General features: G+C 49.7%; 1 protein-coding gene across 1 annotated transcript; it reads left to right on the plus strand.

Annotated features, from left to right (window-relative positions):
- Positions 1-1,126: 1,126 nt before the first annotated feature.
- Positions 1,127-25,856, plus strand: LOC140065140 (uncharacterized). Its single transcript, XM_072112678.1, has 7 exons — positions 1,127-1,901; positions 22,198-22,278; positions 22,405-22,584; positions 22,668-22,791; positions 22,875-22,972; positions 23,286-23,376; positions 23,703-25,856. The coding sequence occupies exons 1-7, from the start codon at positions 1,863-1,865 to the stop codon at positions 25,250-25,252; spliced, it is 2,163 nt and encodes a 720-aa protein (XP_071968779.1). The 5' UTR covers positions 1,127-1,862; the 3' UTR covers positions 25,253-25,856.

The following is a 25,856-nucleotide window of genomic DNA, read 5'->3' on the forward strand; positions in this document are numbered from 1 at the left end:
CTATCTATCTATCTATCTATCTATCTCCTATCTATCTATCTGTCTATCTCATATCTATCATCTATCTATAAATTTTTTGGAAAGATCAGCGCCCCCATTAGTTTGGAAATTACCATAAATAGTAGAAAAATGAAATCACAGGCCGCGCTCCATGATCCAAGTTTCAGCAGAAGGAGAAGGTTATTGTGGATGTGGTAACATTTCGGAGTGTAACCTCCTTGTACAATATAGTGTCTTATTTTGGGGTCTCAGTTTTGTCCAGGGCCCCACATGTTGGGTTTGTCCCCTTCTTATGTGGTGACCCTGCAGTGATCACTGGTCACCTCTGAGGCTCCTGATCCTGATATAATCAGCACATCACTGCCGATCACTGATCTCATCCCATGGCCCCTCCCTGTACATGGAGTCTGCTATTATTTATATGTCCTCATGCACACGACCATCCGCTTCTATTATGCCCGGTATGAAGAGCTTTATATGTGCATTGTACCTGTGGAGTGTGCAGGGTGCGACCCATTCACGAAATGTGTTTCACGTTCTACATGAATCTGGCGCCCCCTGCAGTGCTCCGACAGAGTGCAAGAACTTTCTGTCGGACACTGCATAATAAATGTGGCGCAGATGTGTAATGCGGCTGTGTAATGCGGCTGTGTAATGCGGATGTGTAATGCGGATGTGTAATGCGGACGTGTAATGAAGATGTAATGGGCTTCTGTAACCTGTCTTTAGTGATAATGAGGTCCCTGGTGACGGGTTCCCTTTAAGCAATGCATCACTGTGATATCTGCCCTTTAAGGTGGCGGCTCAAGTTGTAAAGTTATTCCCTATCTACAGAATAACAGAGTTTGGCTTCTTTCCCCTAGTAAGATATGTAAGATGTGAGGAATAATACTAGCGCTGTGTATATGGTGTACAGTGACTCTCCTCCACAGCACAGCCTGGAGACTGACTCCTCCCACTCACGTGACTGATCACATGGTCATGACATCATCACAGGTCCTTTACACACTAGAATTTGGCATCTCTGTGTATTATAAGGTGATGGCACTGCTCGGGGAGGAGGTATGTGCGGTACCTGTCGGGGCTCCCGTGCGGTACCTGTCGGGGCTCCCGTGCGCTTATATAGTAAGAGAATGTGAGAAATTACCGGGCGCAGTACTAAGGCATCTCTGACGCTCTCGTACACTGTCTATTAGAGTGTTAGCCATAGCCGAGCCATGTCCAGTAACTTCTCACTCTCTCATACACAACAAATGGAGCAGCAGGACACTCACTCAACCTGCTGCTCTGCTAAGGAAACTGTTCTCATAGGTGAAGGGATCCCATCAGTCAGACCCTCGCCAGTCACACTGTTATCCCCTATCCCAGTGGTGGCGAACCTATGGCACGGGTGCCAGAGGTGGCACTCTGAGCCCTCTCTGTGGGCACCCAGGCCATCACCCAGCATAGAGGTCACCATTCAGGACTCCTCCTCCTGCAGTCACAGGAAGCCCAGAAAGTGCCGTGTTCAGAACTATTTTATAGTGACTTGAAGTAGAGGAGGAGCGTAGAGGTGTGGACAGAGCTGGATTATCATTGAAGCCCCTCCTCAGTTCCTGTGATTCATCCTGTTAAGGCTACCTTAGATGGAATTTCTCCATCTTTCTACTGTATTGGTGTCTTCAGGACGCAAATACGTTTGAATCTGTGACACAGCAGGGATCAATAAGTTACTTTAAATTAGCATTTGGCACTTTGGCAAAAATATGTGGCTTTTGGTTGTAGTTTGGGCACTCGGTCTCTAAAAGGTTCGCCATCACTGCCCTATCCTGTGGAAAAGAAATAATAATATAACATAATGAACTCCCCTCTGAGGTTACCGAATGATTTTACACCAAAATTTCCGGGAAAAGCTAAAAAAGGTAAATGAGGTTGAAATAGACGCAGGTCCATCAATTTCAACCTATTGGAGTAAACTAATGTTTATTTTCTTCATAACCCATGAGACTTTTATTCTCAAGAAAGGCGTCCAGGCCTCTCCTGAACATGAACAAAGCATCCGCCATATCAACCTCCTGCGGGAGGGAGGTCCAAAGTCTCACTGCTCTTACAGTAAAGACTCCCTGTCTATGGTGATGGTAGAACCTCCTCTCCTCTAGGTGTAGAGGATGCCCCTTGTCAATGGTTATGGCAGAACCTCCTCTCCTCTAGGTGTAGAGGATGTATCCTGTCTATGCTGATGGTAGATCCTCCTCTCCTCTAGGTGTAGAGGATGCCCCCTGTCTATGGTTATGGCAGAACCTCCTCTCCTCTAGGTGTAGAGGATGCCCCCTGTCTATGCTGATGGTAGAACCTCCTCTCCTCTAGGTGTAGAGGATGCCCCCTGTCTATGGTGATGGTAGAACCTTCTCTCCTCTAGGTGTAGAGGATGCTCCCTGTCTTTGGTGATGGTAGAACAGCCTCTCCTCTAGGTGTAGAGGATGCCCCTGTCTATGGTGATGGTAGAACCACCTCTCCTCTAGGTGTAGAGGATGCCCCCTGTCTATAGTGATGGTAGAACCTCCTCTCCTCTAGGTGTAGAGGATGCCCCCTGTCTATAGTGATGGTAGAACCTCCTCTCCTCTAGGTGTAGAGGATGCCCCCTGTCTATAGTGATGGTAGAACCTCCTCTCCTCTAGGTGTAGAGGATGCCCCCTGTCTATAATGATGGTAGAACCTCCTCTCCTCTAGGTGTAGAGGATGTCCCCTGTCTATGGTGATGGTAGAACCTCCTCTCCTCCAGGTGTAGAGGATGCCCCCTGTCTATGGTGATGTTATAACCCCCTCTCCCCTAGGTGTAGAGGATGTATCCTGTCTATGGGGATGGTAGAAACTCCTCTCCTCTACGTGTAAAGGATGCCCCCTGTCTATGGTGATGGTAGAACCTCCTCTCCTCTAGGTGTAGAGGATGCCCCCTGTCTATGCTGATGGTAGAACCTCCTCTCCTCTAGGAGTAGAGCATGCCCCCTGTCTATGGTGATGGTAGAACCGCCTCTCCTCTAGGTGTAGAGGATGCTCCCTGTCTAGGGTGACGGTAGAACCTCCTCTCCTCTAGGTGTAGAGGATGCCCCCTTTCTATGGTGAGGATGTCCCCTGTCTATGCTGATGGTAGAACCTCCTCTCCTCTAGGTGTAGAGGATGCCCCCTGTCTATGCTGATGGTAGAACCTCTTCTCCTCTAGGTGTAGAGGATGTCCCCTGTCTATGGTGATTGTAGAACCTCCTCTCCTCTAGGTGTAGAGGATGCCCCCTGTCTATGGTGATGGTAGAACCTCTTCTCCTCTAGGTGTAGAGGATGCCCCCGTCTATGGTGACGGTATAATCTCTTCTCCTCTAGGTGTAGAGGATGCCCCCTGTCTATGGTGATGGTAGAACCTCCTCTCCTCTAGGTGTAGAGGATGCCCCCTGTCTATGGTGATGGTAAAACCTCCTCTCCTCTAGGTGTAGAGGATGCCCCCTGTCTATGGTGATGGTAGAACCTCTTCTCCTCTAGGTGTAGAGGATGTCCCCTGTCTATGGTGACGGTATAATCTCTTCTCCTCTAGGTGTAGAGGATGTTCCTGTCTATGGTGACGGTATAATCTCCTCTCCTCTAGGTGTAGAGGATGCCCCCTGTCTATGGTGATGGTAGAACCTCTTCTCCTCTAGGTGTAGAGGATGCCCGCGTCTATGGTGATGGTATAATCTCCTCTCCTCTAGGTGTAGAGGATGCCCCCTTTCTATGGTGAGGATGTCCCCTGTCTATGCTGATGGTAGAACCTCCTCTCCTCTAGGTGTAGAGGATGCCCCCTGTCTATGCTGATGGTAGAACCTCTTCTCCTATAGGTGTAGAGGATGTCCCCTGTCTATGGTGATGGTAGAACCTTCTCTCCTCTAGGTGTAGAGGATGCCCCCTGTCTATGGTGATGGTAGAACCTCTTCTCCTCTAGGTGTAGAGGATGCCCCCGTCTATGGTGACGGTACAATCTCTTCTCCTTTAGGTGTAGAGGATGCCCCCTGTCTATGGTGATGGTAGAACCTCTTCTCCTCTAGGTGTAGAGGATGTCCCCTGTCTATGGTGACGGTATAATCTCTTCTCCTCTAGATGTAGAGGATGCCCCCTGTCTATGGTGATGGTATAATCTCCTCTCCTCTAGGTGTAGAGGATGCCCCCTGTCTATGGTGATGGTAGAACCTCTTCTCCTCTAGGTGTAGAGGATGTTCCCTGTCTATGGTGATGGTAGAACCACCTCCCCTCTAGGCGCAGAGGATGTCCCCTGTCTATGGTGATGGTAGAACCTCCTCTAGGTGTAGAGGATGGCCCCTGTCTTTGGTGATGGTGGAACCTCCTTTCCTCTAGGCGTAGAGGATGCCCCCTATCTATGGTGATGGTAGCGCCATCTCTCCTCTAGGTGTAGAGGATGCCCCTTGTCAATGGTGATGGTAATACCTCCTCTCCTCTAGGTGTAGAGGATGCCTCCTGTCTATGGTGATGGTAGAACCTCCTCTTCTATAGGTGTAGAGGATGCCCCCTGTCTATGCTGATGGTAGAACCTCCTCTTCTATAGGTGTAGAGGATGCCCCCTGTCTATGGTGATGGTAGAACCTCCTCTCCTCTAGGTGTAGAGGTTGCTCCCTGTCTAGGGTGATGGTAGGGCCTCCTCTCCTCTAGGTGTAGAGGATGCCCTCCTGTCTAGGGTGATGGTAAAACCTCCTCTCCTCAGGGGGTATCCTGTACACCTAGTCTATGGTGATGGTAGAACCTCTTCTCCTATAGGTGTAGAGGATGCCCCCGTATATGGTGACGGTATAATCTCCTCTCCTCTAGGTGTAGAGGATGCCCCCTGTCTATGGTGATGGTAGAACCTCTTCTCCTCTAGGTGTAGAGGATGCCCCCTGTCTATGGTGATGGTGGAACCTCCTCTAGGTGTAGAGGATGGCCCCTGTCTATGGTGATGGTGGAACCTCCTTTCCTCTAGGCGTAGAGGATGCCCCCTGTCTATGGTGATGGTAGCGCCATCTCTCCTCTAGGTGTAGAGGATGCCCCTTGTCAATGGTGATGGTAATACCTCCTCTCCTCTAAGTGTAGAGGATGTATCCTGTCTATGGGGATGGTAGAACCTCCTCTCCTCTAGGTGTAAAGGATGCCCCCTGTCTATGGTGATGGTAGAACCTCCTCTCCTCTAGGTGTAGAGGATGCCCCCTGTCTATGGTGATGGTAGATCCTCCTCTCCTCTAGGTGTAGAGGATGCCTCATGTCTATGGTGATGGTAGAACCTCCTCTTCTATAGGTGTAGAGGATGCCCCCTGTCTATGGTGATGGTAGAACCTCCTCTCCTCTAGGTGTAGAGGATGCCCCCTGTCTATGCTGATGGTAGAACCTCCTCTTCTATAGGCGTAGAGGATGCCCCCTGTCTATGGTGATGGTAGAACCTCCTCTCCTCTAGGTGTAGAGGTTGCTCCCTGTCTATGGTGATGGTAGCACCTCCTCTCCTCTAGGTGTAGAGGACGTCCCCTGTCTATGGTGATGGTAGGGCCTCCTCTCCTCTAGGTGTAGAGGATGCCCTCCTGTCTAGGGTGATGGTAAAACCTCCTCTCCTCAGGGGGTATCCTGTACACCTAGTCTATGGTGATGGTAGAACCTCTTCTCCTCTAGGTGTAGAGGATGCCTCCGTATATGGTGACGGTATAATCTCTTCTTTTCTAGGTGTAGAGGATGCCCCCGTCTATGGTGACGGTATAATCTCCTCTCCTCTAGGTGTAGAGGATGCCCCCTGTCTATGGTGATGGTAGAACCTCCTCTCCTCTAGGTGTAGCGGATGTCCCCTGTCTATGGTGATGGTAGAACCTCCTCTAGGTGTAGAGGATGGCCCCTGTCTATGGTGATGGTGGAACCTCCTTTCCTCTAGGCGTAGAGGATGCCCCCTGTCTATGGTGATGGTAGCGCCATCTCTCCTCTAGGTGTAGAGGATGCCCCTTGTCAATGGTGATGGTAATACCTCCTCTCCTCTAAGTGTAGAGGATGTATCCTGTCTATGGGGATGGTAGAACCTCCTCTCCTCTAGGTGTAAAGGATGCCCCCTGTCTATGGTGATGGTAGAATCTCCTCTCCTCTAGGTGTAGAGGATGCCCCCTGTCTATGGTGATGGTAGATCCTCCTCTCCTCTAGGTGTAGAGGATGCCCCCTGTCTATGGTGATGGTAGATCCTCCTCTCCTCTAGGTGTAGAGGATGCCTCCTGTCTATGGTGATGGTAGAACCTCCTCTTCTATAGGTGTAGAGGATGCCCCCTGTCTATGGTGATGGTAGAACCTCCTCTCCTCTAGGTGTAAAGGATGCCCCCTGTCTATGGTGATGGTAGAACCTCCTCTCCTCTAGGTGTAGAGGTTGCTCCCTGTCTATGGTGATGGTAGGGCCTCCTCTCCTCTAGGTGTAGAGGATGCCCTCCTGTCTAGGGTGATGGTAAAACCTCCTCTCCTCAGGGGGTATCCTGTACACCTAGTCTATGGTGATGGTAGAACCTCTTCTCCTCTAGGTGTAGAGGATGCCTCCGTATATGGTGACGGTATAATCTCTTCTTTTCTAGGTGTAGTGGATGCCCCCGTCTATGGTGACGGTATAATCTCCTCTCCTCTAGGTGTAGAGGATGCCCCCTGTCTATGGTGATGGTAGAACCTCCTCTCCTCTAGGTGTAGCGGATGTCCCCTGTCTATGGTGATGGTAGAACCTCTTCTCCTCTAGGTGTAGAGGATGTTCCCTGTCTATGGTGATGGTAGAACCACCTCCCCTCTAGGTGTAGAGGATGCCCCCTGTCTATGGTGGTGGTAGGCTCTCCTCTCCTCTAGGTGTAGAGGATGCCCCCTGTCTAGGGTGATGGTAGAACCTCCTCTCCTCTATGTGTAGAGGATGCCCCCTGTCTATGGTGATGGTAGAACCCACTCTCCCCTAGGTGTAGAGGATGTCCCCTGTCTATGGTGATAGTAGAGCCTCCTCTCCTCTAGGTGTAGAGGATGTCCCTCTCTATGGTGTTGGTAGAGCCTCCTCTCTTCTAGGTGTAGAGGATGTCCCTTGTCTATAGTGATGGTAGAACCTGCTCTTCTCTAGGTGTAGAGGATGTCCCCTGTCTATGGTGATGGTAGAACCTCCTCTCCTCTAGGTATAGAGGATGTCCCCTTTCTATGGTGATGGTAGAAACACCTCTCCTCTAGGTGTAGAGGATGTGCCCTGTCTATGGTGATAGTAGAGCCTCCTCTCCTCTAGGTGTAGAGGATGTCCCCTGTCTATGGTGATGGTAGAACCACCTCTCCCCTAGGTGTAGAGGATGTGCCCTGTCTATGGTAATAGTAGAGCCTCCTTTCCTCTAGGTGTAGAGGATGTCCCTCTCTATGGTGTTGGTAGAACCTCCTCTCCTCTAGGTGTAGAGGATGTCCGCTGTCTATGGTGATGGTAGAACCTCCTCTCCTCTAGGTGTAGAGGATGCCCCCTGTCTATGGTGATGGTAGATCCTCCTCTCCTCTAGGTGTAGAGGATGCCTCATGTCTATGGTGATGGTAGAACCTCCTCTTCTATAGGTGTAGAGGATGCCCCCTGTCTATGGTGATGGTAGAACCTCCTCTCCTCTAGGTGTAGAGGATGCCCCCTGTCTATGCTGATGGTAGAACCTCCTCTTCTATAGGTGTAGAGGATGCCCCCTGTCTATGGTGATGGTAGAACCTCCTCTCCTCTAGGTGTAGAGGTTACTCCCTGTCTATGGTGATGGTAGGGCCTCCTCTCCTCTAGGTGTAGAGGATGCCCTCCTGTCTAGGGTGATGGTAAAACCTCCTCTCCAGGGGTATCCTGTACACCTAGTCTATGGTGATGGTAGAACCTCTTCTCCTCTAGGTGTAGAGGATGCCTCCGTATATGGTGACGGTATAATCTCTTCTTTTCTAGGTGTAGAGGATGCCCCCGTCTATGGTGACGGTATAATCTCCTCTCCTCTAGGTGTAGAGGATGCCCCCTGTCTATGGTGATGGTAGAACCTCCTCTCCTCTAGGTGTAGCGGATGTCCCCTGTCTATGGTGATGGTAGAACCTCCTCTAGGTGTAGAGGATGGCCCCTGTCTATGGTGATGGTGGAACCTCCTTTCCTCTAGGCGTAGAGGATGCCCCCTGTCTATGGTGATGGTAGCGCCATCTCTCCTCTAGGTGTAGAGGATGCCCCTTGTCAATGGTGATGGTAATACCTCCTCTCCTCTAAGTGTAGAGGATGTATCCTGTTTATGGGGATGGTAGAACCTCCTCTCCTCTAGGTGTAGAGGTTGCTCCCTGTCTATGGTGATGGTAGGGCCTCCTCTCCTCTAGGTGTAGAGGATGCCCTCCTGTCTAGGGTGATGGTAAAACCTCCTCTCCTCAGGGGGTATCCTGTACACCTAGTCTATGGTGATGGTAGAACCTCTTCTCCTCTAGGTGTAGAGGATGCCTCCGTATATGGTGACGGTATAATCTCTTCTTTTCTAGGTGTAGAGGATGCCCCCGTCTATGGTGACGGTATAATCTCCTCTCCTCTAGGTGTAGAGGATGCCCCCTGTCTATGGTGATGGTAGAACCTCCTCTCCTCTAGGTGTAGCGGATGTCCCCTGTCTATGGTGATGGTAGAACCTCCTCTAGGTGTAGAGGATGGCCCCTGTCTATGGTGATGGTGGAACCTCCTTTCCTCTAGGCGTAGAGGATGCCCCCTGTCTATGGTGATGGTAGCGCCATCTCTCCTCTAGGTGTAGAGGATGCCCCTTGTCAATGGTGATGGTAATACCTCCTCTCCTCTAAGTGTAGAGGATGTATCCTGTTTATGGGGATGGTAGAACCTCCTCTCCTCTAGGTGTAAAGGATGCCCCCTGTCTATGGTGATGGTAGAACCTCCTCTCCTCTAGGTGTAGAGGATGCCCCCTGTCTATGGTGATGGTAGAACCTCCTCTCCTCTAGGTGTAGCGGATGTCCCCTGTCTATGGTGATGGTAGAACCTCCTCTAGGTGTAGAGGATGGCCCCTGTCTATGGTGATGGTGGAACCTCCTTTCCTCTAGGCGTAGAGGATGCCCCCTGTCTATGGTGATGGTAGCGCCATCTCTCCTCTAGGTGTAGAGGATGCCCCTTGTCAATGGTGATGGTAATACCTCCTCTCCTCTAAGTGTAGAGGATGTATCCTGTTTATGGGGATGGTAGAACCTCCTCTCATCTAGGTGTAAAGGATGCCCCCTGTCTATGGTGATGGTAGAACCTCCTCTCCTCTAGGTGTAGAGGATGCCCCCTGTCTATGGTGATGGTAGATCCTCCTCTCCTCTAGGTGTAGAGGAGGCCTCCTGTCTATGGTGATGGTAGAACCTCCTCTTCTATAGGTGTAGAGGATGCCCCCTGTCTATGGTGATGGTAGAACCTCCTCTCCTCTAGGTGTAAAGGATGCCCCCTGTCTATGGTGATGGTAGAACCTCCTCTCCTCTAGGTGTAGAGGTTGCTCCCTGTCTATGGTGATGGTAGGGCCTCCTCTCCTCTAGGTGTAGAGGATGCCCTCCTGTCTAGGGTGATGGTAAAACCTCCTCTCCTCAGGGGGTATCCTGTACACCTAGTCTATGGTGATGGTAGAACCTCTTCTCCTCTAGGTGTAGAGGATGCCTCCGTATATGGTGACGGTATAATCTCTTCTTTTCTAGGTGTAGAGGATGCCCCCGTCTATGGTGACGGTATAATCTCCTCTCCTCTAGGTGTAGAGGATGCCCCCTGTCTATGGTGATGGTAGAACCTCTTCTCCTCTAGGTGTAGATGATGTTCCCTGTCTATGGTGATGGTAGAACCACCTCCCCTCTAGGTGTAGAGGATGCCCCCTGTCTATGGTGATGGTAGGCTCTCCTCTCCTCTAGGTGTAGAGGATGCCCCCTGTCTAGGGTGATGGTAGAACCTCCTCTCCTCTATGTGTAGAGGATGCCCCCTGTCTATGGTGATGGTAGAACCCACTCTCCCCTAGGTGTAGAGGATGTCCCCTGTCTACGGTGATAGTAGAGCCTCCTCTCCTCTAGGTGTAGAGGATGTCCCTTGTCTATAGTGATGGTAGAACCTGCTCTTCTCTAGGTGTAGAGGATGTCCCCTGTCTATGGTGATGGTAGAACCTCCTCTCCTCTAGGTATAGAGGATGTCCCCTTTCTATGGTGATGGTAGAAACACCTCTCCTCTAGGTGTAGAGGATGTGCCCTGTCTATGGTGATAGTAGAGCCTCCTCTCCTCTAGGTGTAGAGGATGTCCCCTGTCTATGGTGATGGTAGAACCACCTCTCCCCTAGGTGTAGAGGATGTGCCCTGTCTATGGTAATAGTAGAGCCTCCTTTCCTCTAGGTGTAGAGGATGTCCCTCTCTATGGTGTTGGTAGAACCTCCTCTCCTCTAGGTGTAGAGGATGTCCCCTGTCTATGGTGATGGTAGAACCTCCTCTCCTCTAGGTGTAGAGGATGCCCCCTGTCTATGGTGATGGTAGATCCTCCTCTCCTCTAGGTGTAGAGGATGCCTCATGTCTATGGTGATGGTAGAACCTCCTCTTCTATAGGTGTAGAGGATGCCCCCTGTCTATGGTGATGGTAGAACCTCCTCTCCTCTAGGTGTAGAGGATGCCCCCTGTCTATGCTGATGGTAGAACCTCCTCTTCTATAGGTGTAGAGGATGCCCCCTGTCTATGGTGATGGTAGAACCTCCTCTCCTCTAGGTGTAGAGGTTGCTCCCTGTCTATGGTGATGGTAGGGCCTCCTCTCCTCTAGGTGTAGAGGATGCCCTCCTGTCTAGGGTGATGGTAAAACCTCCTCTCCTCAGGGGGTATCCTGTACACCTAGTCTATGGTGATGGTAGAACCTCTTCTCCTCTAGGTGTAGAGGATGCCTCCGTATATGGTGACGGTATAATCTCTTCTTTTCTAGGTGTAGAGGATGCCCCCGTCTATGGTGACGGTATAATCTCCTCTCCTCTAGGTGTAGAGGATGCCCCCTGTCTATGGTGATGGTAGAACCTCCTCTCCTCTAGGTGTAGCGGATGTCCCCTGTCTATGGTGATGGTAGAACCTCCTCTAGGTGTAGAGGATGGCCCCTGTCTATGGTGATGGTGGAACCTCCTTTCCTCTAGGCGTAGAGGATGCCCCCTGTCTATGGTGATGGTAGCGCCATCTCTCCTCTAGGTGTAGAGGATGCCCCTTGTCAATGGTGATGGTAATACCTCCTCTCCTCTAAGTGTAGAGGATGTATCCTGTTTATGGGGATGGTAGAACCTCCTCTCCTCTAGGTGTAAAGGATGCCCCCTGTCTATGGTGATGGTAGAACCTCCTCTCCTCTAGGTGTAGAGGATGCCCCCTGTCTATGGTGATGGTAGATCCTCCTCTCCTCTAGGTGTAGAGGATGCCTCCTGTCTATGGTGATGGTAGAACCTCCTCTTCTATAGGTGTAGAGGATGCCCCCTGTCTATGGTGATGGTAGAACCTCCTCTCCTCTAGGTGTAAAGGATGCCCCCTGTCTATGGTGATGGTAGAACCTCCTCTCCTCTAGGTGTAGAGGTTGCTCCCTGTCTATGGTGATGGTAGGGCCTCCTCTCCTCTAGGTGTAGAGGATGCCCTCCTGTCTAGGGTGATGGTAAAACCTCCTCTCCTCAGGGGGTATCCTGTACACCTAGTCTATGGTGATGGTTGGACCTCTTCTCCTCTAGGTGTAGAGGATGCCTCCGTATATGGTGACGGTATAATCTCTTCTTTTCTAGGTGTAGAGGATGCCCCCGTCTATGGTGACGGTATAATCTCCTCTCCTCTAGGTGTAGAGGATGCCCCCTGTCTAGGGTGATGGTAGAACCTCCTCTCCTCTATGTGTAGAGGATGCCCCCTGTCTATGGTGATGGTAGAACCCACTCTCCCCTAGGTGTAGAGGATGTCCCCTGTCTATGGTGATAGTAGAGCCTCCTCTCCTCTAGGTGTAGAGGATGTCCCTCTCTATGGTGTTGGTAGAGCCTCCTCTCTTCTAGGTGTAGAGGATGTCCCTTGTCTATAGTGATGGTAGAACCTGCTCTTCTCTAGGTGTAGAGGATGTCCCCTGTCTATGGTGATGGTAGAACCTCCTCTCCTCTAGGTATAGAGGATGTCCCCTTTCTATGGTGATGGTAGAAACACCTCTCCTCTAGGTGTAGAGGATGTGCCCTGTCTATGGTGATAGTAGAGCCTCCTCTCCTCTAGGTGTAGAGGATGTCCCCTGTCTATGGTGATGGTAGAACCACCTCTCCCCTAGGTGTAGAGGATGTGCCCTGTCTATGGTAATAGTAGAGCCTCCTTTCCTCTAGGTGTAGAGGATGTCCCTCTCTATGGTGTTGGTAGAACCTCCTCTCCTCTAGGTGTAGAGGATGTCCGCTGTCTATGGTGATGGTAGAACCTCCTCTCCTCTAGGTGTAGAGGATGCCCCCTGTCTATGGTGATGGTAGATCCTCCTCTCCTCTAGGTGTAGAGGATGCCTCATGTCTATGGTGATGGTAGAACCTCCTCTTCTATAGGTGTAGAGGATGCCCCCTGTCTATGGTGATGGTAGAACCTCCTCTCCTCTAGGTGTAGAGGATGCCCCCTGTCTATGCTGATGGTAGAACCTCCTCTTCTATAGGTGTAGAGGATGCCCCCTGTCTATGGTGATGGTAGAACCTCCTCTCCTCTAGGTGTAGAGGTTACTCCCTGTCTATGGTGATGGTAGGGCCTCCTCTCCTCTAGGTGTAGAGGATGCCCTCCTGTCTAGGGTGATGGTAAAACCTCCTCTCCAGGGGTATCCTGTACACCTAGTCTATGGTGATGGTAGAACCTCTTCTCCTCTAGGTGTAGAGGATGCCTCCGTATATGGTGACGGTATAATCTCTTCTTTTCTAGGTGTAGAGGATGCCCCCGTCTATGGTGACGGTATAATCTCCTCTCCTCTAGGTGTAGAGGATGCCCCCTGTCTATGGTGATGGTAGAACCTCCTCTCCTCTAGGTGTAGCGGATGTCCCCTGTCTATGGTGATGGTAGAACCTCCTCTAGGTGTAGAGGATGGCCCCTGTCTATGGTGATGGTGGAACCTCCTTTCCTCTAGGCGTAGAGGATGCCCCCTGTCTATGGTGATGGTAGCGCCATCTCTCCTCTAGGTGTAGAGGATGCCCCTTGTCAATGGTGATGGTAATACCTCCTCTCCTCTAAGTGTAGAGGATGTATCCTGTTTATGGGGATGGTAGAACCTCCTCTCCTCTAGGTGTAGAGGTTGCTCCCTGTCTATGGTGATGGTAGGGCCTCCTCTCCTCTAGGTGTAGAGGATGCCCTCCTGTCTAGGGTGATGGTAAAACCTCCTCTCCTCAGGGGGTATCCTGTACACCTAGTCTATGGTGATGGTAGAACCTCTTCTCCTCTAGGTGTAGAGGATGCCTCCGTATATGGTGACGGTATAATCTCTTCTTTTCTAGGTGTAGAGGATGCCCCCGTCTATGGTGACGGTATAATCTCCTCTCCTCTAGGTGTAGAGGATGCCCCCTGTCTATGGTGATGGTAGAACCTCCTCTCCTCTAGGTGTAGCGGATGTCCCCTGTCTATGGTGATGGTAGAACCTCCTCTAGGTGTAGAGGATGGCCCCTGTCTATGGTGATGGTGGAACCTCCTTTCCTCTAGGCGTAGAGGATGCCCCCTGTCTATGGTGATGGTAGCGCCATCTCTCCTCTAGGTGTAGAGGATGCCCCTTGTCAATGGTGATGGTAATACCTCCTCTCCTCTAAGTGTAGAGGATGTATCCTGTTTATGGGGATGGTAGAACCTCCTCTCCTCTAGGTGTAAAGGATGCCCCCTGTCTATGGTGATGGTAGAACCTCCTCTCCTCTAGGTGTAGAGGATGCCCCCTGTCTATGGTGATGGTAGAACCTCCTCTCCTCTAGGTGTAGCGGATGTCCCCTGTCTATGGTGATGGTAGAACCTCCTCTAGGTGTAGAGGATGGCCCCTGTCTATGGTGATGGTGGAACCTCCTTTCCTCTAGGCGTAGAGGATGCCCCCTGTCTATGGTGATGGTAGCGCCATCTCTCCTCTAGGTGTAGAGGATGCCCCTTGTCAATGGTGATGGTAATACCTCCTCTCCTCTAAGTGTAGAGGATGTATCCTGTTTATGGGGATGGTAGAACCTCCTCTCATCTAGGTGTAAAGGATGCCCCCTGTCTATGGTGATGGTAGAACCTCCTCTCCTCTAGGTGTAGAGGATGCCCCCTGTCTATGGTGATGGTAGATCCTCCTCTCCTCTAGGTGTAGAGGAGGCCTCCTGTCTATGGTGATGGTAGAACCTCCTCTTCTATAGGTGTAGAGGATGCCCCCTGTCTATGGTGATGGTAGAACCTCCTCTCCTCTAGGTGTAAAGGATGCCCCCTGTCTATGGTGATGGTAGAACCTCCTCTCCTCTAGGTGTAGAGGTTGCTCCCTGTCTATGGTGATGGTAGGGCCTCCTCTCCTCTAGGTGTAGAGGATGCCCTCCTGTCTAGGGTGATGGTAAAACCTCCTCTCCTCAGGGGGTATCCTGTACACCTAGTCTATGGTGATGGTAGAACCTCTTCTCCTCTAGGTGTAGAGGATGCCTCCGTATATGGTGACGGTATAATCTCTTCTTTTCTAGGTGTAGAGGATGCCCCCGTCTATGGTGACGGTATAATCTCCTCTCCTCTAGGTGTAGAGGATGCCCCCTGTCTATGGTGATGGTAGAACCTCTTCTCCTCTAGGTGTAGATGATGTTCCCTGTCTATGGTGATGGTAGAACCACCTCCCCTCTAGGTGTAGAGGATGCCCCCTGTCTATGGTGATGGTAGGCTCTCCTCTCCTCTAGGTGTAGAGGATGCCCCCTGTCTAGGGTGATGGTAGAACCTCCTCTCCTCTATGTGTAGAGGATGCCCCCTGTCTATGGTGATGGTAGAACCCACTCTCCCCTAGGTGTAGAGGATGTCCCCTGTCTACGGTGATAGTAGAGCCTCCTCTCCTCTAGGTGTAGAGGATGTCCCTTGTCTATAGTGATGGTAGAACCTGCTCTTCTCTAGGTGTAGAGGATGTCCCCTGTCTATGGTGATGGTAGAACCTCCTCTCCTCTAGGTATAGAGGATGTCCCCTTTCTATGGTGATGGTAGAAACACCTCTCCTCTAGGTGTAGAGGATGTGCCCTGTCTATGGTGATAGTAGAGCCTCCTCTCCTCTAGGTGTAGAGGATGTCCCCTGTCTATGGTGATGGTAGAACCACCTCTCCCCTAGGTGTAGAGGATGTGCCCTGTCTATGGTAATAGTAGAGCCTCCTTTCCTCTAGGTGTAGAGGATGTCCCTCTCTATGGTGTTGGTAGAACCTCCTCTCCTCTAGGTGTAGAGGATGTCCCCTGTCTATGGTGATGGTAGAACCTCCTCTCCTCTAGGTGTAGAGGATGCCCCCTGTCTATGGTGATGGTAGATCCTCCTCTCCTCTAGGTGTAGAGGATGCCTCATGTCTATGGTGATGGTAGAACCTCCTCTTCTATAGGTGTAGAGGATGCCCCCTGTCTATGGTGATGGTAGAACCTCCTCTCCTCTAGGTGTAGAGGATGCCCCCTGTCTATGCTGATGGTAGAACCTCCTCTTCTATAGGTGTAGAGGATGCCCCCTGTCTATGGTGATGGTAGAACCTCCTCTCCTCTAGGTGTAGAGGTTGCTCCCTGTCTATGGTGATGGTAGGGCCTCCTCTCCTCTAGGTGTAGAGGATGCCCTCCTGTCTAGGGTGATGGTAAAACCTCCTCTCCTCAGGGGGTATCCTGTACACCTAGTCTATGGTGATGGTAGAACCTCTTCTCCTCTAGGTGTAGAGGATGCCTCCGTATATGGTGACGGTATAATCTCTTCTTTTCTAGGTGTAGAGGATGCCCCCGTCTATGGTGACGGTATAATCTCCTCTCCTCTAGGTGTAGAGGATGCCCCCTGTCTATGGTGATGGTAGAACCTCCTCTCCTCTAGGTGTAGCGGATGTCCCCTGTCTATGGTGATGGTAGAACCTCCTCTAGGTGTAGAGGATGGCCCCTGTCTATGGTGATGGTGGAACCTCCTTTCCTCTAGGCGTAGAGGATGCCCCCTGTCTATGGTGATGGTAGCGCCATCTCTCCTCTAGGTGTAGAGGATGCCCCTTGTCAATGGTGATGGTAATACCTCCTCTCCTCTAAGTGTAGAGGATGTATCCTGTTTATGGGGATGGTAGAACCTCCTCTCCTCTAGGTGTAAAGGATGCCCCCTGTCTATGGTGATGGTAGAACCTCCTCTCCTCTAGGTGTAGAGGATGCCCCCTGTCTATGGTGATGGTAGATCCTCCTCTCCTCTAGGTGTAGAGGATGCCTCCTGTCTATGGTGATGGTAGAACCTCCTCTTCTATAGGTGTAGAGGATGCCCCCTGTCTATGGTGATGGTAGAACCTCCTCTCCTCTAGGTGTAAAGGATGCCCCCTGTCTATGGTGATGGTAGAACCTCCTCTCCTCTAGGTGTAGAGGTTGCTCCCTGTCTATGGTGATGGTAGGGCCTCCTCTCCTCTAGGTGTAGAGGATGCCCTCCTGTCTAGGGTGATGGTAAAACCTCCTCTCCTCAGGGGGTATCCTGTACACCTAGTCTATGGTGATGGTTGGACCTCTTCTCCTCTAGGTGTAGAGGATGCCTCCGTATATGGTGACGGTATAATCTCTTCTTTTCTAGGTGTAGAGGATGCCCCCGTCTATGGTGACGGTATAATCTCCTCTCCTCTAGGTGTAGAGGATGCCCCCTGTCTATGGTGATGGTAGAACCTCCTCTCCTCTAGGTGTAGCGGATGTCCCCTGTCTATGGTGATGGTAGAACCTCTTCTCCTCTAGGTGTAGAGGATGTTCCCTGTCTATGGTGATGGTAGAACCACCTCCCCTCTAGGTGTAGAGGATGCCCCCTTTCTATGGTGATGGTAGGCTCTCCTCTCCTCTAGGTGTAGAGGATGCCCCCTGTCTAGGGTGATGGTAGAACCTCCTCTCCTCTATGTGTAGAGGATGCCCCCTGTCTATGGTGATGGTAGAACCACCTCTCCCCTAGGTGTAGAGGATGTCCCTCTCTATGGTGTTGGTAGAGCCTCCTCTCTTCTAGGTGTAGAGGATGTCCCTTGTCTATAGTGATGGTAGAACCTGCTCTTCTCTAGGTGTAGAGGATGTCCCCTGTCTATGGTGTTGGTAGAACCTCCTCTCCTCTAGGTGTAGAGGATGTCCCCTGTCTATGGTGATGGTAGAACCGCCTCTCCTCTAGGTGTAGAGGATGCCCCCTGTCTAGGGTGATGGTAGAACCTCCTCTCCTCTAGGTGTAGAGGATGTCCCCTGTCTACGGTGATGGTAGAACCTCCTCTCCTCTAGGTGTAGAGGATGCCCCCTGTCTATGGTGATGGTGAACCTCCTCTCCTCTAGGTGTAGAGGATGCCCCTAGTCTATGGTGATGGTAGAACCATCTCTCCCCTAGGTGTAGAGGATGTCCCCTGTCTATGGTGATGGTAGAGCCCCCTCTCCTCTAGGTGTAGAGGATGTCCCCTGTCTATGGTGATAGTAGAGCCTCCTCTCCTCTAGGTGTAGAGGATGTCCCTCTATATGGTGTTGGTAGAACCGCCTCTCCTCTAGGTGTAGAGGATGTCCCTCTATATGGTGTTGGTAGAACCGCCTCTCCTCTAGGTGTAGAGGATGTCCCTCTATATGGTGTTGGTAGAACCGCCTGTCCTTTAGGTATAGAGGATGTCCCCTTGGTATGATGATGGTAGAACCACCTCGCCTCTAGGTGTAGAGGATGTCCCCTGTCTATGGCGATGGTGGAACTCCCTCTCCTCTAGATATAGAGAATGCCCTCTAGGCGTAGAGGATGGCCCCTGTTTATGGTGATGGTAGCGCCATCTCTCCTCTAGGTGTAGAGGATGTATCCTGTCTATGGTGATGGTAGAACCTCTTCTCCTCTAGGTATAGAGGATGCCCCCTGTCTATGGTGATGGTAGAACCTCTTCTCCTCTAGGTGTAGAGGATGTATCCCGTCTATGGTGATGGTAGAACCTCTTCTCCTCTAGGTGTAGAGGATGTCCCCTGTCTATGGTGATGGTAGAACCTCCTTTCCTCTAGGTGTAGAGCATGCCCCCTGTCTATAGTGATGGTAGAACCTCCTCTCCTCTAGGTGTAGAGGATGCCCCCTGTCTATGCTGATGGTAGAACCTTCTCTCCTCTAGGTGTAGAGGATGCCCCCTGTCTATGGTGATGGTAGAACCTCCTCTCCTCTAGGTGTAGAGGATGCCCCCTGTCTATGGTGATAGTAGAACCTCCTCTCCTCTAGGTGTAGAGGATGCCCCCTGTCTATGGTGATGGTAGAACCTCTTCTCCTCTAGGTGTAGAGGATGCCCCCTGTCTATGGTGATGGTAGAATCTCCTCTCCTCTAGGTGTAGAGAATGCCCCCTGTCTATGGTGATGGTAGAACCCCCTCTCCTCTAGGTGTACAGGATGCCCCCTGTCTATGGTGATGTTAGAACCTCCTCTCCTCTAGGTATAGAGGAGGCCTCCTGTCTATGGCGATGATAGAACCTCCTCTCCTCTAGGTGTAGAGGATGCTCCCTGTCTATGGTGATGGTAGAGCCTCCTCTCCTCTAGGTGTAGAGGATGCCCCCTGTCTATGGTGATGGTAGAACCTCCTCTCCTCTAGGTGTAGAGGATGCCCCCTGTCTATGGTGATGGTAGAACCTCCTCTCCTCTAGGTGTAGCGGATGTCCCCTGTCTATGGTGATGGTAGAACCTCCTCTAGGTGTAGAGGATGGCCCCTGTCTATGGTGATGGTGGAACCTCCTTTCCTCTAGGCGTAGAGGATGCCCCCTGTCTATGGTGATGGTAGCGCCATCTCTCCTCTAGGTGTAGAGGATGCCCCTTGTCAATGGTGATGGTAATACCTCCTCTCCTCTAAGTGTAGAGGATGTATCCTGTTTATGGGGATGGTAGAACCTCCTCTCCTCTAGGTGTAAAGGATGCCCCCTGTCTATGGTGATGGTAGAACCTCCTCTCCTCTAGGTGTAGAGGATGCCCCCTGTCTATGGTGATGGTAGATCCTCCTCTCCTCTAGGTGTAGAGGATGCCTCCTGTCTATGGTGATGGTAGAACCTCCTCTTCTATAGGTGTAGAGGATGCCCCCTGTCTATGGTGATGGTAGAACCTCCTCTCCTCTAGGTGTAAAGGATGCCCCCTGTCTATGGTGATGGTAGAACCTCCTCTCCTCTAGGTGTAGAGGTTGCTCCCTGTCTATGGTGATGGTAGGGCCTCCTCTCCTCTAGGTGTAGAGGATGCCCTCCTGTCTAGGGTGATGGTAAAACCTCCTCTCCTCAGGGGGTATCCTGTACACCTAGTCTATGGTGATGGTTGGACCTCTTCTCCTCTAGGTGTAGAGGATGCCTCCGTATATGGTGACGGTATAATCTCTTCTTTTCTAGGTGTAGAGGATGCCCCCGTCTATGGTGACGGTATAATCTCCTCTCCTCTAGGTGTAGAGGATGCCCCCTGTCTATGGTGATGGTAGAACCTCCTCTCCTCTAGGTGTAGCGGATGTCCCCTGTCTATGGTGATGGTAGAACCTCTTCTCCTCTAGGTGTAGAGGATGTTCCCTGTCTATGGTGATGGTAGAACCACCTCCCCTCTAGGTGTAGAGGATGCCCCCTTTCTATGGTGATGGTAGGCTCTCCTCTCCTCTAGGTGTAGAGGATGCCCCCTGTCTAGGGTGATGGTAGAACCTCCTCTCCTCTATGTGTAGAGGATGCCCCCTGTCTATGGTGATGGTAGAACCACCTCTCCCCTAGGTGTAGAGGATGTCCCTCTCTATGGTGTTGGTAGAGCCTCCTCTCTTCTAGGTGTAGAGGATGTCCCTTGTCTATAGTGATGGTAGAACCTGCTCTTCTCTAGGTGTAGAGGATGTCCCCTGTCTATGGTGTTGGTAGAACCTCCTCTCCTCTAGGTGTAGAGGATGTCCCCTGTCTATGGTGATGGTAGAACCGCCTCTCCTCTAGGTGTAGAGGATGCCCCCTGTCTAGGGTGATGGTAGAACCTCCTCTCCTCTAGGTGTAGAGGATGTCCCCTGTCTACGGTGATGGTAGAACCTCCTCTCCTCTAGGTGTAGAGGATGCCCCCTGTCTATGGTGATGGTGAACCTCCTCTCCTCTAGGTGTAGAGGATGCCCCTAGTCTATGGTGATGGTAGAACCATCTCTCCCCTAGGTGTAGAGGATGTCCCCTGTCTATGGTGATGGTAGAGCCCCCTCTCCTCTAGGTGTAGAGGATGTCCCCTGTCTATGGTGATAGTAGAGCCTCCTCTCCTCTAGGTGTAGAGGATGTCCCTCTATATGGTGTTGGTAGAACCGCCTCTCCTCTAGGTGTAGAGGATGTCCCTCTATATGGTGTTGGTAGAACCGCCTCTCCTCTAGGTGTAGAGGATGTCCCTCTATATGGTGTTGGTAGAACCGCCTGTCCTTTAGGTATAGAGGATGTCCCCTTGGTATGATGATGGTAGAACCACCTCGCCTCTAGGTGTAGAGGATGTCCCCTGTCTATGGCGATGGTGGAACTCCCTCTCCTCTAGATATAGAGAATGCCCTCTAGGCGTAGAGGATGGCCCCTGTTTATGGTGATGGTAGCGCCATCTCTCCTCTAGGTGTAGAGGATGTATCCTGTCTATGGTGATGGTAGAACCTCTTCTCCTCTAGGTATAGAGGATGCCCCCTGTCTATGGTGATGGTAGAACCTCTTCTCCTCTAGGTGTAGAGGATGTATCCCGTCTATGGTGATGGTAGAACCTCTTCTCCTCTAGGTGTAGAGGATGTCCCCTGTCTATGGTGATGGTAGAACCTCCTTTCCTCTAGGTGTAGAGCATGCCCCCTGTCTATAGTGATGGTAGAACCTCCTCTCCTCTAGGTGTAGAGGATGCCCCCTGTCTATGCTGATGGTAGAACCTTCTCTCCTCTAGGTGTAGAGGATGCCCCCTGTCTATGGTGATGGTAGAACCTCCTCTCCTCTAGGTGTAGAGGATGCCCCCTGTCTATGGTGATAGTAGAACCTCCTCTCCTCTAGGTGTAGAGGATGCCCCCTGTCTATGGTGATGGTAGAACCTCTTCTCCTCTAGGTGTAGAGGATGCCCCCTGTCTATGGTGATGGTAGAATCTCCTCTCCTCTAGGTGTAGAGAATGCCCCCTGTCTATGGTGATGGTAGAACCCCCTCTCCTCTAGGTGTACAGGATGCCCCCTGTCTATGGTGATGGTAGAACCTCCTCTCCTCTAGGTATAGAGGAGGCCTCCTGTCTATGGCGATGATAGAACCTCCTCTCCTCTAGGTGTAGAGGATGCTCCCTGTCTATGGTGATGGTAGAGCCTCCTCTCCTCTAGGTGTAGAGGATGCCCCCTGTCTATGGTGATGGTAGAACCTCCTCTGCTCTAGGTGTAGAGGATGCCCCCTGTCTATGGTGACGGTATAATCTCCTCTCCTCTAGGTGTAGAGGATGCCCCCTGTCTATGGTGATGGTAGAACCTCCTCTCCTCTAGGTGTAGCGGATGTCCCCTGTCTATGGTGATGGTAGAACCTCCTCTAGGTGTAGAGGATGGCCCCTGTCTATGGTGATGGTGGAACCTCCTTTCCTCTAGGCGTAGAGGATGCCCCCTGTCTATGGTGATGGTAGCGCCATCTCTCCTCTAGGTGTAGAGGATGTCCCCTGTCTATGGTGATGGTAGAACCTCCTCTCCTCTAGGTGTAGAGGATGCCTCCTGTCTATGGTGATGGTAGAACCTCCTCTCCTCTAGGTGTAGAGGATGTCCCCTGTCTATGGTGATGGTAGAACCTCCTCTCCTCTAGGTGTAGAGGATGTTCCTTGTCTATGGTGATGGTAGAACCTCCTCTCCTCTAGGTGTAGAGGATGTCCCCTTGTCCTGGGTATAAAGTAATTTTGCATATGATTTAACATTGGCTTAAATTCTTTCCTTTTAGGTTTGGACAGATCACAGTCCCCATTATGGTCGCGTGCACATAGTAATCTCAAACATTGCAAAACTTTTTTTCAAATGAATTAAGATACAAAACTATTATAGAGACATCAGTATCTCTTCACTTTTCGAATTTTTTTTTTATTTTGGAATTTGTCGCGTTTACCATTGGATCATTTTCTTTGCTCTCAGGTTCGGTCAATGGACAGAGACACGAGGGTGGAGAGAATGTTCCAGCTCACCCTAGAGATTCTCTTCTATATTACTGGAGAGGTGAGAGATTGTGATGAGGTCACATGACATCATTATCTATGGGAATAACAGATGATAGGACTGGAGAGGTGAGAGATTCTGGAAATGTATGGAGGGAGATTTATCAATGTGTCTCTCCATAACCAGGATTACACAGTAGTGAAGAAGACCTCTAGTGGGCGCTGTCAGGCCCCTGTGTATGAAGGACGGGGGAGAACCCTGAGCCCAATCCCGGCTCCTCCACCTCACCCCCTGATACATGATGACATCAATGAGCAGAAGATCCTAGAAGTCACCCACAAGATGATGGAGCTGCTGACTGGAGAGGTGACACTGCTGGGAATGCTGGGACATTATACAGTAACGCTATGAAGGGATCTGGGTGATGACGAGATCATTGTGTGTGTCAGGTTCCTATAAGGTGTCAGGATGTGGCTGTCTATTTCTCCATGGAGGAGTGGGAGTATTTAGAAGGACACAAAGATGTGTACAAGGACGTCATGATGGAGGACCACCAGCCCCTCACATCAGCAGGTAATAGACAGGACTAAATCCACACGTCCTTTCATTATCTGTATGGAAAGAAGGAATTCAGTCTCTGGATGTGTTTCCTACAGGTAGATCCAGTAAGAGAACATCACCGGAGAGATGTCCCAGTCCTCTTCTTCTACCACAGGATTGTTCAGAGGAGAAATATGTCCCACAGGATCATCAGGTAGATGGAGATAAGACTTCTTATTCTCTGATCTGTAGTGTTTCATTCAATTTATTTCTATTTTTATAAAGTGGAATCCCTTGTCTTTCTGTACCTGACTGAAGTTTGACTGTTTGCTTCTTTGGGGCAACAAGAGGAAGGATTATATTTTGCATATAAATGATAACTGCTTCTTCTCACAGTTTCTGTCTCTGGAGGCTGCTGTTAATAATAAGTATTTGTGATGGATGTCGGCAGTTATGTGGCTTTTCAGCTTTTATGCTATATTTGCTTATCATGGTCACCTCTGCAATTTTTATTTTTTCATTTCCAGGGTGAAGCTGTGAAGAATATTCCTGCCCCAGAGACATATGTGAGGGGCCATGAGCGATGTAAGGAGGAGATTCCTACAGGTAACTGCCCAGGTGAGTAGTAACCACTGGATAAAGCAGAGACGAGTGATAACACAATACAGAACATGGAGACATAGACTAAGAAAAGCTGGAAGGTGGGAGCTATGAGGGTCAGGAATACTGCTCACCAGGACCTCGGAGGAGGAGACTGAGATGTTACATCAGTAATAATACAGAACCTTATGGTAAGCAGGAAAGTCATAGCCACCATGGGCAGACAAGAAATGCTGCATGTACCCGGATTGCTGATATCACACAAATGTCCTGTGATACATCTTCAGAGTTTTACCACAACCAATGATAAGGTTATATTTTATAATCTGTTTTATCCTTCACAGATGACACCACCAGGAGCTCAGAGGAACATCTGATATCATCACATGTTACAGCAGGTGATGGTTGTATCACACCAGATACATCTGAAGACCATGACAATATCCCAGATGTATCCTCAGACCTTCACACACAAGATCTGTCATCTGATCCTGTTACATGGGTCCTTTCTACTGAATCATCAGGAACTGATAAGAACATGAAGTCGGGTTTAGAAAATGGAAAAGATTTTAGTGTTAAAGATCTTCTTATACATCAGAGAAGTCACACAGGAGAGAAGCCATTTTCTTGTGTAGAATGTGGCAAATCTTTTAGTCAACGTTCTTATCTTGTTAGACATCTTAAAATTCACACAGGGGACAAGAAATTTCCATGTACAGAATGTGGGAAATGTTTTTACCGCAAGTCGTCTCTTGTGATACATCTGAGAGGTCACACGGGGGAGAAGCCATTTTCATGTAGAGATTGTGGAAAATGTTTTACGCAGAAAACACATCTTGATCTACATCTGAGAAGTCACACGGGGGAGAAGCAATATTCATGTTCAGAATGTGGAAAATGTTATTATCACAAATCAGTTCTTGTAAGACATCAGAGAACTCACACAGGGGAGAAGCCATTTTCATGTAGAGATTGTGGAAAATGTTTTACGCAGAAAATACATCTTGATCTACATCTGAGAAGTCACACGGGGGAGAAGCAATATTCATGTTCAGAATGTGGAAAATGTTATTATCACAAATCAGATCTTGTAAGACATCAGAGAACTCACACAGGGGAGAAGACATTTTCATGTTCAGAATGTGGAAAATGTTTTACGCAGAAAACACAGCTTGATCTACATCTGAGAAGTCACACGGGGGAGAAGCCATTTACATGTACAGAATGTGGGAAATGTTATAGTGCTAAATCGGCGCTTATTGTGCATCAAAGACTTCACACAGAGGAGAAGCAATATTCATGTTCAGAATGTGGAAAATGTTATTATCGAAAATCAGATCTTGTAAGACATCAGAGAACTCACACAGGGGAGAAGCCATTTTCATGTAGAGATTGTGGAAAATGTTTTACGCAGAAAACACATCTTGATCTACATCTGAGAAGTCACACAGGGGAGAGGCCGTTTCCATGTTTGGAATGTGGGAAAACTTTTAAGAACAAACTGGCTCTTGTAATACACCAGAGAAGTCACACAGGGGAACTTTTTTCATGCCCAGAATGTGAAAAATGTTTTAACCAGAAATCAATTCTTGTTAGACATCAGAGAAGTCACACGGGGGAGAAGCCATTTTCATGTTCAGAATGTGGAAAATGTTATTATCAAAAATCAGATCTTGTAAGACATCAGAGAACTCACACAGGGGAGAAGCCATTTTCATGTAGAGATTGTGGAAAATGTTTTACCCGGAATAAAAATCTTGATCGACATCGGAGAACTCACACAGGGGAGAAGCCGTTTTCATGTTCGGAATGTGGGAAATGTTTTGCTTGGAAGTGTAATCTTATTTACCATCATAAGTCGTCACACAGTGGTAAAGCTAAACATACATTATGAATCTGGGAAATGCTTTGGCCCAAGATTGTTCCTATTACTAAATCAAAGACTCAGCGCTGGGGTCCTGGGTTCAAGTCCCAGGGTCAACATCTGCAAATAGTTTGTATGTTCTCTCTGTGTTTGTGTGGGTTTCCTCCGGTTTCCTTCCACACTCCAAAACATACTGACAGGATGATTAGATTGTGAACCCCATGGGGACAGAGGACGATTTGGCAACTTCTGTGAGGCACTGTTTAACTACATAAATAAAGGAATTAATATTTTGACATTTGGACACCTTTTCCAAAATGGGGTTCACTACGTGAATAATTGTTTTTATATCACTCCTAGGAAAAGGAAGGGCGATGTTACTTTTCCTTTTTTTCGCTGTCTCGTCACTGCACTAGTATGCATATGTAGTTAAGAGGTTAAGTATGGATTTCTTTTTATCTATAACACCTAGAAATAAAATCCTTATGTAGGATTAAATACAGTATTTTCCTTTATAAAATGACTCCTGAACTGTGTTTCTAGGTGCCACGGTTCAGAAGACATAGCTATTAGCATTCTGATCCTCCAACCTGTCAGCTGAAGGCAACATGAAAGGGAGGGGGAGGGAGCTGCA

Source organism: Engystomops pustulosus, chromosome 6 (genome assembly GCF_040894005.1).
Source record: "Engystomops pustulosus chromosome 6, aEngPut4.maternal, whole genome shotgun sequence".
NCBI lineage: Eukaryota > Metazoa > Chordata > Amphibia > Anura > Leptodactylidae > Engystomops > Engystomops pustulosus.

What these genes read in the sequence shown, in the direction of transcription:
- LOC140065140 (XM_072112678.1), top strand. Translation starts at nt 1,863, where the DNA reads ATGATTTTACACCAAAATTTCCGGGAAAAGCTAAAAAAG. An exon ending in CCAGCCCCTCACATCAGCAG is followed by an intron (nt 22,792 to 22,874) that starts GTAATAGACAGG and finishes TGTTTCCTACAG; the next exon opens with GTAGATCCAGTAAGAGAACA. An exon ending in TCCTACAGGTAACTGCCCAG is followed by an intron (nt 23,377 to 23,702) that starts GTGAGTAGTAAC and finishes TATCCTTCACAG; the next exon opens with ATGACACCACCAGGAGCTCA.